Source organism: Eurypyga helias, unplaced genomic scaffold (genome assembly GCF_000690775.1).
Source record: "Eurypyga helias isolate BGI_N326 unplaced genomic scaffold, ASM69077v1 scaffold2336, whole genome shotgun sequence".
NCBI lineage: Eukaryota > Metazoa > Chordata > Aves > Eurypygiformes > Eurypygidae > Eurypyga > Eurypyga helias.
The window spans coordinates 88,021-105,278 of record NW_010255815.1 but is presented as its reverse complement, the minus strand read 5'-3'; the positions used below and the strand labels follow the sequence as shown (position 1 = coordinate 105,278).

Below are 17,258 nucleotides of genomic sequence, written 5' to 3'. Positions count from 1 at the left end.
CAGCCTGCACTGATATCGGGGTTTGCCCTGACCCACTTCTCGATCTTGTCCAGTCATGTCAACTGCACCACTGGGCTTGGTGTGGTCTGCAAACTTGCCAGGAGTGCACTCGATACCACTGTCTGTGTGTCTGATAAAGATCTAAACAGTTCTTTTCCCAATACAATGTGAAGTATATGCATAAAGAGACCGTGCAGACTGCCAAAACATCCCCTGTAATATTATATTATAAGCTCACCTCTTATTTGATTACCTTTTAAAATGTAAAGTATTCATTAAATGTTAAACCTTTCCTAATACCTGTATAAATAGACTAAAAGTATGTGAGATACTCTTTTTTGAATAACATAGCAAGGGACATTTTGCCATTGAATCTATATTAATCAGATACTGTGCGTTTTTTATGAATAAATGACCACAGTCATTAAAATCTCTCATAACCCTGTAACACAGTGCTAATGAAATCTTGTATGTGCTGCCCTCGGCTTTGTACAATGCAGGAAGTGAATACAGATACATTTTTTCTAACCAATTGATGTCTTTTCAGAATAAATGATAAAGATGATACGCATTGTTCACAATGAATATGCTGTAATTCACTTCAGTGGCTAAACAGATAATGTAAAGCTAAGAAAAGGCAATTGACTGCTGAAGAGACATAGGGTTGACGTTGGAAATATAAAAGGTAGCAAGGCATTTGTCGAAATGTAGGCTGATAAAAACAGTAAAAACAGATTGAAGTCTTGACTTGATTTGACTTATCTGTAGCAGTGGAAGTCAGGGTCGTCTCTGTATCTCAGAAAATCTGGGGTTTAAAATAAGTTGTCTGAAGGGAACCCTCTTGAACATTATTCATCACTGGGAGTATTCCCTGGCAGGTCTCTCCATACTGAGTGAGATTCCCAGAGTATCTGTGAGCAGAGTATTTTCACTTTGTCCTGCTGACAGCTTAAGCTTGTGTACTTCAGGCTGCATTCCCTGTATTTTGCAGAGTATCTGATAGAGCTACATAAGGAAATGGCAGGATGAACTTTTAAAATTCATGAGCGAGTACAAGGACAGAGAGAATTAATCACCCCTGGGTTGAGTGCAGAAGAAAGAAAACACTTGAAAATAGTAGAAGTTTAACACCTCTCCTCTGTGAGAGGGTATTGTCTTAACAGAAGTTGTAATGAACATTTTATGCACAGTGTGTCTTACAGCGGTAGGTGGGGAGTTCTGATTAATTCAGCACAAGAAGCAGCAAGAGAGGGGCAGTCTCGTAAAGGAGCTGCGACACAGGAACCGGGGAGAGTCAGTGTTAAGCAGGGATGATTCCAAAAAAGAAATTCAGTGCTTGCAGCCACGTCAGTAATGGCTGTACTGGAGCTGTACGGCCACAAATGTACAATCCCTCTTCTGTGCTAGGAACAGGGGGACGCCCGTGTCTGAGCAACTGGCCAAGCTGGAGCAGGTATCCCAGGTCGCAGGAGCTGGACTGGTGTTCCTGCTGTGACTTACCACCTCTGCTGCAAAAAGCTGAGGAGCCCACCTGCGACTGCGTGTACAGGGGTGCACAGGCACTGCCCTGAACTGGTCATGCTCTGAACAAGCAAACCTCTGAAAAACCAGAGTGGAAGCAACACCAGAGATTCAGGGAGGTGCAGTGGCTTGTACAAGACACCAAGGCAGAGTGGGCAGGAGCAGCCGTGTCCCTTCTGCTGCCCACAGGCTGCCCTGGCTTTCTGCAGAACCATCCCCCCCGTTACCTTTCTCGGGAGAAGTCAGTCCTGGATATTGGGTGTTGCAAGGCAACAGTTGCAAAATGGTGGTGGAGGTTTGGGTAAAGCATCTACCAGGATGGTGGTGTCAGGATTGATACACAGCAGTGTGTCGGTGCTCAGATCCTTGGAGAAACTGTTTGGAGTTTACCTCCCCCTTATGTCTATCCAATTGACGGTTCTCTCCCACGGCTGATGAGATGTGCGGCTTCCGTTAAGTCCTGCGTCTTACCAGAAAGCTCTGTCCATACCTAAAACTTCTCTGTTGGCTGCTTCTGGGCTTTTACGCCCCGTAAAGTTGTGGCTGTATGTGGATTGTTTCTGCAGTGCCTTGTTCGTACTGTTGTACAGAGATGATCATAAAAGTACTCGCTGGAGTTTGCTGCCTCTTACCTAAACTTGCATCCTTTGGGTTTCAGATTCAAACTCAGATGATTTTGATCCTGCTTCCACTAAAAGCAAGTACGACTCCATGGATTTTGATAGTTTACTTAAAGAGGCACAGCGGAGCCTGCGTAGGTAACATGCATCACACCTGAGGAAAACGGAGGGATGGCGAATACCTCACGGACATCACGTCCTTCAACAATGGACAATTAAAACGTCATACTTAGGAATTTCTCCTACTTTACACTCTCTGTTCAAAACCATGGTTTACATGAACACAGCTGCTCGAGGAGTGGAGAGGCAGGATGGCTGTCCAGTAAGCACACGCGTGTCCATGGGTGTCAGCTTTGCTTTCACGGGTGATCGGTGGCGGGGGAGCCGGGCGTTCCTTGCGAGTTCGACGCAGACCACGAGACGTGGCAGCAGTTCCACAGAGATACACGTGCAACGATGAACTGCAAAATCTGTACATATTGCATTTTAACAAAAAAAGAACAAAAACAAACAAAAAAATATTGAGGACTATGGCTGCTGATGTCTGGGAATCAGACACTGCATTATTATTTTTTTTAAAATGAAGTTTCTTCTCACAACACGGTGATAATATGACAATCCAGAAGAAACCACAGGTCCCAGAAGCCTGCAATCTGTTTTAGCTTTGGTTTAAGATTTTTCTTTTCTTTGGGTTTTTCTTTTTGTAGGTTTTTGGGGTTTTTTTTCAGTCCGTGCAGAAGAGAAAATGAAAGGCTCAAGCTTCCCTAACATTTTGAAGTTTCATCTTTTAATTCTGACACCCATGTAAATGTCTACAACGTTGATCTTCCACAGCAAAATTTTCAAAGCCTTGTTAATGGTCAAATGTGCAGCTTGTTCAGCGGTTTATTCTAATGAGCGGACGTGGTGTTACATTATTAATGAGAGTTGGATATAACTATCTGGGTGTGTGCACAGATAGTTTATTTGCTACATTCTCTAAAGTAGTTGAGTATTTACAAATGTTAAATGGAGTATTTTTATTTATGTACATACTGTATGACGATGTTCTTTTTTGTTACAGCTATGCACTGTAAATGCAGCCTTCTTTTCAAAAACTGCTGAATTTTTCTTAATCAAGAATACTCAAATGTAATTATAAGACGTGAAACAATTATTGTACACTAACATATGTAGAAAGCTGAACTTACGCTTATATATATTTGATTGTAAAAAAAAGAGAAAAGCGTGTGGGTGAGGGTGTGCATGTGTGTCTGTGTGCGCGTGTGTCTGAGTGCAAAAATGCTTTACACACATTCATCCCTTCTTTGGTGAGCTTACAAAAGAATTTTGTCAAGAATTATCCTAGCCCAAAAGGTATTAACCACTTCTGCAGTATTTTTCCACATTTTTCTCATTGCTTGATTTTCTTTTGCAGTTTTATACACTGAATTTGTTAGGGGAATGAAATTTTTCTCATCTAAATTTTTCTAGGAGATATCATAATTTTATGTAAAGTCTCTCAAATGGATAATCATTAAGAAATGTTTTTATTTTATGTATCAACAGTAGTTTTGGAACTAGAGGTCAAAAATCTTTTTAAAATGCTATTTTGTTTTAATTTTTGTGATTTTAATTTGATAAAAATACGCTGAGGTACTAAGTACAGTATGATTTTTACAGTAATTCTGTGTCTAAACACTGTTCTTGAAGCCAGTAATCTTTTCATTGGCAGAGTTTAATGATGGTATTTATCTGTATTTTTTACAGTTATGCATCCTGTATAAATACCGATCCTTCATTCCTTTGTTTACTAAAGAGACATATTTATCAGTTACAATTATCCTATTTATTATAAATTATGAGATGACTAAAATAATAAAAAGGCCAGTGGAAATTTTATACCTAGGATGCATGACGGTTGTCAGTTTGGAGTAAGTGCTTTGTTTGGAAATTCAGCTTTTGCAGAAGCAGTGGGTTGTTTGTTTTCTTCTTTTTTTACTATGCACTAGCATGGCCTCAGATGTGCCCATGACATTGTTGCTGATGACATTGCTTCTGCTAAATTAAATAGAAACTTCAGGAAAGAAAAAAACCACAAGAGTAAACTACTGCTATTCTGAGCATCAGAATGTCATCTGAACTCGGAGTCTCTAGACTGAATCAGCAAAGTTTGGGATTTGCTTGCGGATGTATAGATTTGGTATTCTATTACTGTTTGGCATTCATGACTCCTCCTAAAGGTATGGCACACCTAACTATTTAATCTCCTTTCCCACTCCCAATCTTAGAAGACCGATTCCACCCCCATGCCAGTGCAGTTGATTTTGATGGCTGCATTCATTTGATCACCAGCATATTGTGTTCTGAGAGATTCCACCGTCTGTCCTGTCCGATGCTTGCTTGATTTTTTGGCTTCTTATTTCTCAGTAGATAGATAGCAATAAAATAAATCAAAAAAATTAAAAAAAGAACTTTTTCCGAGGTTCTCTGTTACGACTGTAACATTCTTTAATCTGCATAATTCTTGTTGTTGCTCTGTAGGTTAAAAATGCAGGTATTTTAACTTCGTGTGAATGCCAAACTAAAAGTTTACAATTTTCCTTTCTGGATTTTGAGTATCTTCTGTTGTAAAGAAAAATATTAAAAGCAATAAATTATTTTTAAGAAATCAATATTTAGTATATCATATTATGTGTTCAAGGACCAGATGCATTACCTATTTTGCCTTTAAATTTCTGTGATTAAATTTTAAATACATTCTCCTTTGCCCTAGATTGCTGACGTGAATAAATTGGTGTGGGGGTTTGGGGGGGAGGGGATATTTTTTTTTTCCACCAAGCAGGCATAATGACATGAGTCAATTTTTTTTTTTTTTTTTTCACTGGCCTGGCAAACATTCTCATCTTGAAGATGGCTTTCCTCTGTGGGTTTACAAATTACGTAGAAATTAATAGAGCTAGGATTGCTGGATAAAGCTATTTGTATCCTTTGTAGACACTGTAGTAGGTAACCCATCAAAATATAAACTCGGTGTTTCCTTTTCTTTTTGTCTCCCCCAAGAACACTGAAAATTAGCACATGTACCACATTGTCACCGGAGGCAAATTGCAGCATAGCTCTGCGTGTCCTTTAGATGAAGATTGTACTGTTGCTTTCATGCTGTGGTAAGTACCACATCCGCAATACAGGTAACAGAACTGGTACTTAGAAACTGTGGTCTTTCCTAGAGCTGCAACAAAGTAATTCCTACAGAACGTAAAATGATCCAAATCCAAACAGAGGGAGCCTAAATTGAGGAAAAATACCTGTGCTAAAATGCTCTGAAAAGCAGTTGGGCTGCTGTTGCCAGGAGCAGCACTGAGAGGAAAGTTTGTGCCTCTGGGGTGTAATTCTTGGGTCAGTTGAAAAAAAAAAAAACCACCAACCACACCTGCTCATCCCTTTGGGTGTAAGCTTACAGTCGGCAATGGTTATGTGTCCTTTTTGATGGCTGTAATGAGAACTTCAATCGCTGTAGTACAAGATCTGATCTATAAATGACCTAGAATAGCCATGTAATACAATGTGATGATTCTAAATTTGTACCTGTGTGACAGGCATTTTCAATAATGTGAACCACTGACCTGATGGAGCTACTGTAAGATTTGTACAGTAGGTGAACATGTAAAGCTGTTGGTTGGACTGTGCTGAACAGGGAAAGCGAGAGAGACTAGTTTAGCCCAAGCTGGGCTGTTTTCCACCTGCCAATTCTACATGTACTTTTGTGGTTTAATTCACTGTATGAAAAATTCCTGTGATTTTTTTTTTTTTTTTTAATGTGCAGTACACATCAGCCTCACTGAGCAAATAAAGGGAAACGAATGTTTCAAATCCATATCTGTTTCTCTTTTTTATCACAAGTGACAGGTTCCTCCCCCCCGCCTCCCCCCCCCAAAAAAAAAAAAAAAAAGAAATTGTCGTGTACTGGGTTTTCCATTACTCTTTCTAATGGTTGTAATTGATTTCGGATCGTAGTACAGGTCACGCCTGCATTACTGCACTTTTGGCAGGGGACAGAACCACTAGTTTTAATGTATTTGATGGTAGAAAGGCGCTATCCACCTTTCTGCCCGGAGTACCCAAGGCTGTTGAAGGGCCAACATAAACTTCTCAGAAATGCTCGGTGGAGACTTGAGAGTTGCTCGAGTTAGGAGGTGGTGGGGAATGTAAGGGCTTTTCTACTAGGCCGTGCGGGATCCAGTGCAGGTAGTAGGGACTGACAAGTCCCAAATGGTTGGTATCTTCCATCCTGAGGTGATAATACCTAGGAAAAAGCACCGTCGTGGGAGTCCTTCACTAGCCTGTCTCAGCAGACAGGCTGGGAGGATGAGGCAGGCGGGTGGCTGGACAAGCACGGGTTCTCTGAACCCTTCCTGGACGGTAAAGGGTGCAGCATGGTGGGCTTCCACACCGGCATTGCTGCTGGGCAGGCAACAGCTGGGCGAGAGGCCAGCCAAGGGGGTTCCCTGCCCTCTCCTTCACGTGCACACGGAAGGGGGAAGGAGCTGCCTTGCTTTGGTTTGCCCAGGGTTCATTCACAGGTGGCCAGCACACCGCTGTAGGCCTGTCCCATGGTGTCAACAGCCTTCCCTGGGGGTTAACGGCGTGACACCGTATGGCTGAGTCTCCTCGTCGCGATGCGTGCCTCGGAAGGTACCCGAGGCGTCATGCGAGGAGCAGCGCTGGGCCGCCTGTGCGGCCTGTGGGCAGCTGGCTCTGGTCTTCAGGCAGAGAGGGCTACTGAATCCACTTGGAAAAACGGTCTTTCTCAAGGTAACTAGCCTCCACCTCATCTCTGTTCCAAACGTTGCTGTTCGTTTTATGCTCTGTAATGCTATTATTTTTTTTCACTCGCAAAAATGTTTAGCTTTTGCATTTTTACCATTTACTGATCCAAACTGTTGTGCTTGGTGCTCGCAGCAGTGGTAGAGCGAAGTTCTTCGCTGCATGGGATCTGCGTTGTTGACTCACTGCTCCTGATCAAATTAATGCTGAAAACGTGGTGGGCCAAATCCGTCCCTGATGTACTTCATCAGTGTTGCTGCTGTTCCACAAAGCATAAATTTAGCCCAATATTTCTCCAGTTACTAGGCCTTTTAATTTGATTTGTTTATTCATTTCATATTTTTGCATAGCACTTCAATGCCTGCAAAAAAGCACTCTATTAGATTTCCAGGAAAGTATTGCTTTTTGCCTCCCATCCCCTCATTTTATGTTACTTTATTGCATAAAAGCAGGATCTCGTTTATTAAGAAATCCTCCCTTCCATTGCCTGTTCTCCTGGGTTACCATTTTCTCTCACAGTGGACGCTGCGAGCTGAGCACCTGAAATCAGACGCGGGCGCCTCAGTGAGTGGCCTGATTTTCAGAAATGCTGAGCATCTCGCAGATCCCATTGACTTCAATTAGACCTGCTGGCTCTCAGCACTTTTAAAATCAAGCTACATACTTAGAGCCCCAATTCAGCACAGCATTTACATTTGTGCTTAAGTCCGTCCTGATTCAGCAAAGCACTTAAGTGCGAGTGTTTTTAGATCCATTGAAGTCAAGTGCTCGGCTGCTTTGAATAAAAATAGACTCCTGGATTAGGGCCTAAGAATCCAAATACAGACACCAACACCTAATTTTAGGCTCCATTTGGAAAACTTTGGCCGTGCCTAACACCTTTAACCTTTAATGCTTGCAGAAAGCACAAAACCACCCGAGGGGTCATAAGGGGAAGAGGGGGAGGTTTAGGGAAAAGAAGTGGGAGCGATGGACAGAATTCTTCCTTATGGAAAATGTTTTGAAAACTTTAAACCAACTCTTGCAAGATGCCTTGGTTCATCGGTATTTTCATGTTACACTCCCAGAATCTCATTCAAGAATATCGTGCAGTTATTCTATGGTCCTTCACCATTAATTAACAAACTGCTGTATTAAACTTTAACCAGTGCCAATTTCCCCTGCTTTTCCTCAAATCACACTCTCACCATTGATATTCCGTGTTCACAAGCAAACTAAACTATAAATCAATTTTCTCTACTTTATCAAACAGCAGAAAGTAATAAAGAAGGTCACAAATAGTACAGTAGTTCCTTGGAGGTTTGTAACATCATAATTTAAAGCTCAGAAAGATTGAATCAAAAGTTGAATTAATCCCTAAGGGAAAAGATTCTATATAGATTCTATTGATAGACATAGGGCAGCCTGTCTTCCCTGGGAGCTGGTGTGTTTGTTAATAGTTTGGGACAAAGGAGACTAGTCTTCTCAGCGAAGACGAAAATTAAATCCTCCACAAGAGGAGGTAGATGTACCCTCTGCGCTTGCCGTCGCTGTGCTCTCCTTACACCGCTCTGCTGAAAGGAAGAGAAAGCCAACTCCTTTTGTTGCACGACGTGCTCTGCTGAATGGCTGGTGTCTCTGCAATGCAGTTGTGGGAACCACAGCTGGATGGAGGACGTACAGAAATCGTCAGTGTTGCACCTGGTCGGTGTGCGTTCCTCCGCCAATGCTTTTTTAGTTGCCCAGCCTCAACCCAAAATCTTAGCAGTCTGTGAACCCAAAGCAAAATGAAAGGTCGTTGCTTTTAGTGACAAATTTTGGTGAAGTTACAACTATTTATTTCAAAACATGTTTATCTTTTGAGGTTCCTTTGAATTATTGCAGCTTCCTTTCAACATGCTTCTGAAATCATAGTTTTACAATGGCATTTCTGATTCTCTTTTATTAAAAAAAAATCTATAACCTTCATGGCATGACTGGACCTGATGAATTAAGCTCCTCCAATTTCAAGTGGAATTAATTGGGGAAAAAAAGATTCGCATATATAGAAAAACAATTAAAAAAAATTAACTTAAAAAAAAATTAAATTAAATAAAATTAACTACTGGCCTCAGTTGGAAAAGAGGCTGACCTGAGATGAAATACACCTTTCTGGCATACATGGTGAAGTACAAGAGCAAAGAAAGGTTTGTGCTTTCATACTGGCTGTTTTCCCATGGTATTTGCTAGTAGCAAGAAGTTGAGGTGCTCTGGGACAAGGGCAGCTGAGCAGAAAACGGGTACACTTCTAGCCCCTCCGAAATCCGTGACTAAACTCCACCCCTCATCTGCCTTTTGCACTAACCCCAACTTGTGTAAGTAGTGAACAGTGTCCAAATACAAACGATATCTCTTGTGCCTTACTTGCGTCGTGATAGATTGTCAGCCGGGTGTAGCCTAAGTGAAAGCCAAAGCTCCGTCTGAAGAAAACCATGTCATAAGAAGCACAGTATGTAAATTACTATTAGGACTCTTAATGGAATAAAATATTTGCTACTATTTATTTTTGACAATGTGCATTCCATTCCCTATTAAATTAGTGCTTGATAAAGTAATAAAGTTATTACAGCCATAAAGTTACTGCGTTACACCTTCAAGGCAAGGCACGCAAGAGATCTTCTCGTTGTCCTCGGATTATTGACTTTGGCATTACGAAAAGCGCACGCTGGTGCCTTCTACTAATTCTTTCCTACTGCACTTGCAACTCGGGCCTATGCTTATTCATGCAATGTATTGGCAGTCGATTTAAAAAAAAAATAATAATTCTGCCACACACTTGAAAACTAACGGAGTGCTTGCTTTTTTTAACCATTTATTGGAACAATCCCGCAGCTAACTGTAGTTCCCTATGCCATGAATAATGTATTGTTGTAGCTAGGCATGCCCTCGGTTATACACTCCTGCCAGCAAGTAGTGGAGTGGTGAGGGCTGCTGCTGAATAATGATTAATTACTCGCCCTTCTGAAGGAGCCTGGTTTTGTAAACTGGTCACACAGCGTGATACGTGGATTGTGTCGGCTACACAAAAGGTTACTTGCAATCACATAATGAGACATAATGATGCACATCACAATTCTTTGGTACAAATCTGCACACAACGGAATTTAGATAGAAACCCATTTATTTACGTACCCTGTTTGCCAGAGGGTACAAAACTTCGCTGCATTGCTGCAGTGCTGCCATTGCTCCTCTACAATGCTGACGTTTTGGGTGAAAACAGCGTGATGGCTTCTCCAGCAACCTCCAGCCACAGCTTCGCGGGATTGCCCCAAGACAGGCTGCTGGCAGACTGGGAGAGCCTGGGCTCCCACTGCCTGACAGCCACCAGCGTGGGATGTTTTGCTGACACCTGTCCAAACTCCTGGTGAGAAGCTGGGATGCAAGGGGAGGAGTTCACTGGCAGTATGGTGTGAGCTCGTACCTGTCTGACCTGGGAAGGGTGGGCAGGGGATCCAAGTTTTGCAATATATTCTGCTTTGTTGTGTGGTCAAAGGAAGAGGGACATTGAGAATTACCGGTCTAAAATGTAGAGCTTTTCTGAACACTAGAGGGAAAAAGGTCTGGTTGTTCCCAGCACCTGGTCTCCGGAAAACAAGAAGTGCTTGGCCAGGGCTGTCCGGGGGTTGCCGAGATCGCTGCTGGCAGCATCGACGGCAGGGCAGTGACGTCTAGTCCTGCCTGGTCGTAGCCAGAGGCATTTGATTGTCGAGGCAGGATCTCTGCACTGTGAAGGCATTTGTCTGCCACGAAGTCCCTCTTGGTCGAGCTCATCGTCCAAGCTGCAGAAGTTGCTAGAGATGTGTCATGGGACTCGGTAGGCAATGGGCCTTCTCTTGCTCTGGAGAGGACAGGAAGGCCTGGACATGCATCTCTATCCCACAACAACATGGCAAAGCTGGCTGCAGCAGCCCCAGACGTCATCTTTCCTTGTGCAGTGACCAGGACTGCCCAGCAGCCCCGCAAAAGCACTGTCCTGATCCGGTCAGGTAGGCTGGTCTGGACACAGGGACGCATTTGAGCAGATGAGGGTGTGTGTGGTTAGAGAACCGTGCTTCGGACACTCCTACGCTACTGTCGTGTGTCTCAGTTCAGGAACTCCTTGGCGCCTTTTAGTAAAACAGCTCGTTTTGTCCATTGTTGTCTCAAGAAGGATTAAATGTTATGGTACTGTTAATGCATCAGCATGACGATGGCAGAAGATAGGTACCCTATAAAACTCCTGTTTTCCTATAAATGAGGTGGGCTTTTCTTACGTAGCATGAGTTTCTACCCCATATATGCGGCAATGAAACAACTACCTCCTGTGTGCAGTCCATCGGCAGCCCCTAATGCAATTACGTGCTTGCACGGAGCCAGAGAAGGTTGTTGGGGGTAAGACCAGCAAACGGCACCGCGCTATGACCAACGTGGCACGTATTTCTCCTGACATTTCCCACAGCCCTCAGCTTTGCCCGCTAGCAATGTCACGGCCTCAGCCACCGCTTTGCCCTCCGATACATGACAGTTATGCAAACCATGACGGATGCTATGCGCCCTTTCAGTGAGCACAAGGCGACCATGAGACACTTTGTGGGGAGCCAGGGGCCCGACGGAGCATACCGGCACCCCAGCGGGAGGGTGGCCATAGCACCGCGGGGGGACACCGTCCATGTAACGGCTGTCATACGCTGAGCCAACAGCTGGCGTAATTCTGCAGCTAACAAATACAATTTTTCTTCCACAAATAGTTCCTTGAGCGGTAGATCGTGCAAGGGCTGATTTACTGCAACACTCTCCCGTGCGGGTTCTCTGATTTGTGATAATCTTGCTGCGGCGGCTCTGCAGCCTTTCCCTCCGCAGCGGCGATAACGGAGTGTTGCTGCCTTCGCCTTTCCCCCCCGGTTTCATGAAATAAAATGTGGTGTGCCACATCGCAGCGTGCTGAAGGCTTCTGCCCTGCTGCCAAATTTGGCTGAAATGGCCCGACGTGGTCAGGAGTTACTGGGGAATGGGAGCCAGGAGGAAACGATGCAGGCAGGAGGAGCACGGTGGAAAAAGCATGGGCAGGAGGCAGAAGGGCCTGAGTCGCATCCCCTTGGGAAATGAGGGGGGAAAACCCACAGTGGAATCCTGCACTTGGATGGCTCAATAGCATCGGTATTCTTTCCTCGCCACGCAGATGTTGCCCATCTAACTGATAAGGTGTCAGTAGTTTCAGATTGGGATCTTTGCATATTTACGGCTGGGCAACTGTAGTGAGATTTTTGCGGAAACCTTAATGAGAGTGGACAGGGAATGGACACGAAGCATCGAGCATGAAGCCTCACTGCTCTGAAGCTGCATGGAGGGGCTTATCAGACATACATCACAATCCCAGCAGCTCTTGCTTGTGCTGTTACTAAGCTGTTGACGCTGTATGAAAGCTGATATATAACTGAAGGACCTATGTATTCATTTAACAACGGAAAAGGCATAGTAATATTAAGGCTGCTCCATAGCGAGCCTCCTAGGATGCCTTTTCCTGGCAGAAGCAGCTTTGCAGGTAGCTATCTCTGCTTTTGCTCCGAATCTCACGGCACTGGTCTTGCTCTACAACGTTGGGTCTGACGAGATCGGATGAGGTTAAGCTGCCACGAATAGCTGCTGACTGGCAGTTTATTCCCTCGCTTGCTCAACAATGCCAGACTCACTATATGTCTAGGAGGCAAGGAATACAGTTAGGCTAGACAAATGGAATAGGAACCAATAACAAAGTGAATCCTGTGCTGTCATATACATTTTTTATTCACATTGCACATAAATCTCTTCCAAGCTCATGGGAGAACTTTAGCATCCCCTTAAACTCCCATTTATTCTCCATCCTTCTCATTCTTTGCACTATTAAGAAACAGATTTATTTTCTGAAAACTACTCTTAATCATTGTGCAAATAGCAATGGAACATTTATACTCAAAGTAATAAATAGATGATTCGCATCTTAATACGAGACTGGAGATTATTCTGACTTATTTGTGTTTATTGCCTCTAACACACAGATGCTATTCTCACTCTCTAATAGAAATGTTAATTATGGGATTTCATTATTCTTATTTAGATTTAGGGTTGGTTTTTTTCTGTGCCACAATGTGTGTGATACAGTTCTACAAGACATGAAAAGAAGATGTTCAGTGCTCCAAAAAGTTAAAGATAGAGAAAACGAAAATCAGGTTTAACTGGACAGGGCAATAATCTGAAGACCTGTGCAAAATCCAGAGTAATCGAGAGCATGGAAGTCCATGTGTTATTATGCTGGTTAGCGGTGGTTCTCTAGAAGAATCAGTCTTAGCTTTCAATGATAATGAGAACGTAGTAAATTGGGGGTATGGTCAGCTCCAGACTTCATGTCCTTTCCTACAGAACTAATATTGTCAATTCGAGTACCTCTGAATATGGAAAAGTGGATTGTCAAGTCCTGTTAGAGTGGCTCTTTTTGGATGAATAGGAAATGTTTTCTCTTTCTCCTGGTTATGTCTGCCTTTATTACTTTATACTGCCACAGGCAGTATCTGGACCTTGGAACTATTTATTTCTTGTGTGCAGAGAGAAACGTTATGCAACGTTTTCATTGCTCCATTTTGCTCACACAGGTTCAGGTAATGCCAAGGAAACAATTCCTTTGGCCAAACTGAAAGTCATACGGATCTTTGGTCCCTTTATGAGGGCTGTAAGACTTGTTGAACATTTAATCTTTTCAGGTATGTTTAATCTTCAGTAACCTGCTGGCATACCTGTTCTTCCGCCAAGGTGTGCACACACCCTCATATTTACATGTCAGTACCCCCCGATATTGAATATGTATGTGCATGTAGTCTCTGTGTCTTGGGTTTGTCGCTGAGAAACTCACGTTACAATAAAACATAACCCCCAATAGTAGTTTTCTATCCAAACAAGGCTGAAGGCTATATCCACATCTTTACGTAGCGCAACATTTACCTCCCGCAGGCCAGCGGGAAGCTCTGATTCCACTTTCACCCTGGCTGACATGATTGTGAAGAGCCTTCCTGCCTGGCTCACCATCACGAATGGAGTCAAAGGGAATGGCTTCTGCTCTGTGGGCATGACAGCTCACCGGCACTCACGGCACTGCTCGTGAAATGGTCAGGAGATACGCAGTACCTGCTTAACCTGTGGTAGTTTGGGCGTTTCTGATCATTCGCCTGAAACCTGTTTTCTATATTTTTGCAGTCAGAGTAACTGAATTCAGGGCTGCCTAAAAAAGTAATAAATGCTCCCTAAGCTGTTATTTAGAAACACATTTGTGAGCTCTATAAGCTGTTGGTAATTGGCAAACTCAGACCCTCTGGGTTTGACCAATAAGCCCACAGACAGTTAAAGGATGGAAAGTGGCAGTACCTGTTTTTTGCTCACACTGAACCAACATCTATTGAAATTGCTCTGCAGGTACCCTGTGTCCCCAAGACTGTAGGGTCCAAAGTGCTTCCACGCCACCTTGGCTCCTTCCTGGGAGTGGAAATCTGCCTGGGGATCCAGAGTCCCAGGCTTGGCACTGTGGAGATATAATCAGGGACCTCTTCAACTGAAGGAAATTGTACTTTCCTTAAATCTGGGATGGTGTATCAACCAGTCCAAGATATGTGAAATGGTAATAGATACTTTCAGCTAATAAACTCCTACCAACCCCTTCCTCCATTTACAGAGGGCCATTTCTGGCAACTGAACAGGGTTTGATTTTTTCCTCCATTTCCATATGTTCATTCTATGATTAAATTCATTGCTGGCTGCAGTATTTCAAATGTCATTTCCAATCCCTGGCCATAAACCAGGCAACAGTCTCCTTCAACACGTTCAGTTCACAGTGATGACACTGTAAGGATTTGTTCCAACTCCTATATTTAAGAATGCATTTATTTGTTTGTTTGTTTATTTATTACAGCACACTTTGGTACTTTTCCATAACATCTCTAAACTGAAATAGTTAATATTAGATGCAACACCAGGTGGCTTCTCAGCACAGCCTTCCCAAATCACCTCAAATTGCTACAGCTTTGCAGAAAATGATGGGAGCAGGTTGGCTTCTGCAGGAGTGCCCAGGACACCCGCATCAACAGTCAGAGTTTTGTCCTGTGTCGTATATAAGCTCAGCATTCCAAAGTCCCACTCTGTTTTTGAGTGTTACTACCGTGGCTCTTCAGGGGTGAGTAGTAAATGTCATTTCTTTTCATCATATCTGACTTCGTATTTACAACGTGTGGCACTATCCTATTTATTTAATAAGATCTATCTACTCCCATTTAAGAAGTCTTTCTATTCAGTTCTGTAAAGGGAAATAATTGTTCAGTTCTACTGAATGCCTATTATTATGGGAAAAAGTATTTAAAGATTTGAAGATACCCCAGCTGCACCCTTCAATGGCTTTACAATCTCTTCCTTGTGTTTTTATCACTTCAGCATTGCACTAGCTTTCCTTTTAGCTTTTGATGAAATCACCTCCTTGATGAAATCACTGGAAAACCAGGCTCTGGGAAAGTGCTTTATCTGAGATCCCAAAGACAAGCTGGTTCCAAAGATGTTCATGCTTTGCAGCCTTCGCATTTAGACCTCTCTGGTGATACTACAAAGTCTCTGCAAATGCTCACATTGTTTCTCCAGGCTTTGGGTTACTTTGCTAGAGAGATGTTCCTTTGTGAATTAAGTGCTCTTTGAGGATAAAATGTTCATCAGAAGTCTTCAGAGTTGCAATATCATAATTTTCATCACATTACTTTGAAAAGACATAATTTATATAATTTTTTTTTTTTTTTTTACTTATTTTCCCAGGGTATATGTAAAAGGGCTTTTCCTGCCTCCTTGTTGAACTTTGTAGCAATCATGTAATGGGGCAGAGCAGATCCTCCAGCCAGCCCATTCGGCTGGATATCTGAAATTAAAAACCTCTTGTGGATTAATTTTTGGCATCCTTTTGCAGTCACACACTGTTTTACTTTCCCTCTCTTTCTACTTCTCCTTATTATGCGGTACTCCTTTCCGACAATATGTAGATAAAATGCAATATACAAATGGAGGCAATTAGCAAAGTAATTAAAATTACTTCTGTCTAGTGGTATATACCAGTGGTATGTGTATATATACGGATGCCTATGCATATATGAACACATGCATATGTGTGCATATCTATATATATATCTGTCCACTGAAAATATTCCCAGCTTGAATAGGGAGAACAAATTCTGGAAGGAGCTGCATAATATCTTTCATGGGACTAACCCCAGCTGACCCTCGAGGATGGTCTGATAGATATGAATTGCTACTGGCATTATGTTATTGGAGAAACAGGGCTACTTTGCCAAAAAAAAAAGAATCCATTTAGTCATAAACACTACAGCTATGTTGATTCAGGGTTTATCTAAAAAAGCCCAGCAGGTTTGGTGTAAAATGAAAGGCGGAATGTTAATTTGGATGGCAATTGTTTTTCAATAATGCTAATTTGCACTAAACATCCTGATTTACATAAGCAAACAAAGGCCAAATATTAGGCCAAGGAACACAATTGAAACTTGGGTTCAGTTATGGGGGAATACATGCTGCTGGAAACACGATTCACTAAACCCACCTTTGTCAGCTTTTGCCAACTTCAGTCCCTAAGCATTTTCCAGTGGAGGTGGGGACAGCTCTGTCATTAAACCTGGTACTTACTTCCCTTCATTGTCCTTCATAGATCCATTGGAAGTAACTTGAGGGGTTTCCTAGACCACAGGCTGAAAAACGCTGTGGTGCTCTCTCTACTCATTCCTCCCTCACTTTCCACTTGGTTCTGCTGTTTCCTGTATGACAACCAACTCAATCCTTGGGGTCATAAGAGCTTATTTGCCCTGGTATCGGCCCAGCTCTGTCTACAGGCACTTGGCTGCTCTTACCTAATGCTCTGCTTTTGACCTGTCTTGTAACACAGTCCTTGGTGGAGCAGGTAGGGTTATTTTTCCTGAAGAACAGGCAGATTTCACAATCTGGTCCAACTTCAGCCACAGCTCCTGAATCAGACTCCTGGATTCATTTCTGCCTGAAGCCAGGAACTGAACTGATATCACCAGTGGATAAAAATTTCCAATGTGAGCGTGTGCATTTGGGTATATTTGTGTTGACAGTTACGCAAAGACCTCCCCAAGAGAAGCCCCCACCGTTGCTGATGGACACGTGGGCCTCTTCTCCTCTCCAGCCCCGCAGCTCCAGTTGTCACACGCCCTGCTTCTCTCAGTCTCATGGTCAAAACGGACACCTAAAGGTAGTCCATCAACTGATTTCTTCAATCTGCCTCAT

At 42.9% G+C, this 17,258-nt stretch overlaps 1 protein-coding gene across 1 annotated transcript in view; it reads left to right on the top strand.

Moving 5' to 3' along the window:
- The window catches only part of PPARGC1A (peroxisome proliferator-activated receptor gamma, coactivator 1 alpha), a gene marked incomplete at its 5' end in the record, with an annotated part of 58,832 nt that extends 56,434 nt beyond the window's left edge, over nucleotides 1-2,398 (top strand). Inside the window, one exon of the mRNA XM_010153412.1 lies at nucleotides 2,180-2,398. Coding sequence (XP_010151714.1) covers nucleotides 2,180-2,283 — 104 coding nt within the window. The remainder of the gene's footprint in view (nucleotides 1-2,179) is intronic.
- Between the last annotated feature and the right edge of the window lie 14,860 nt (nucleotides 2,399-17,258).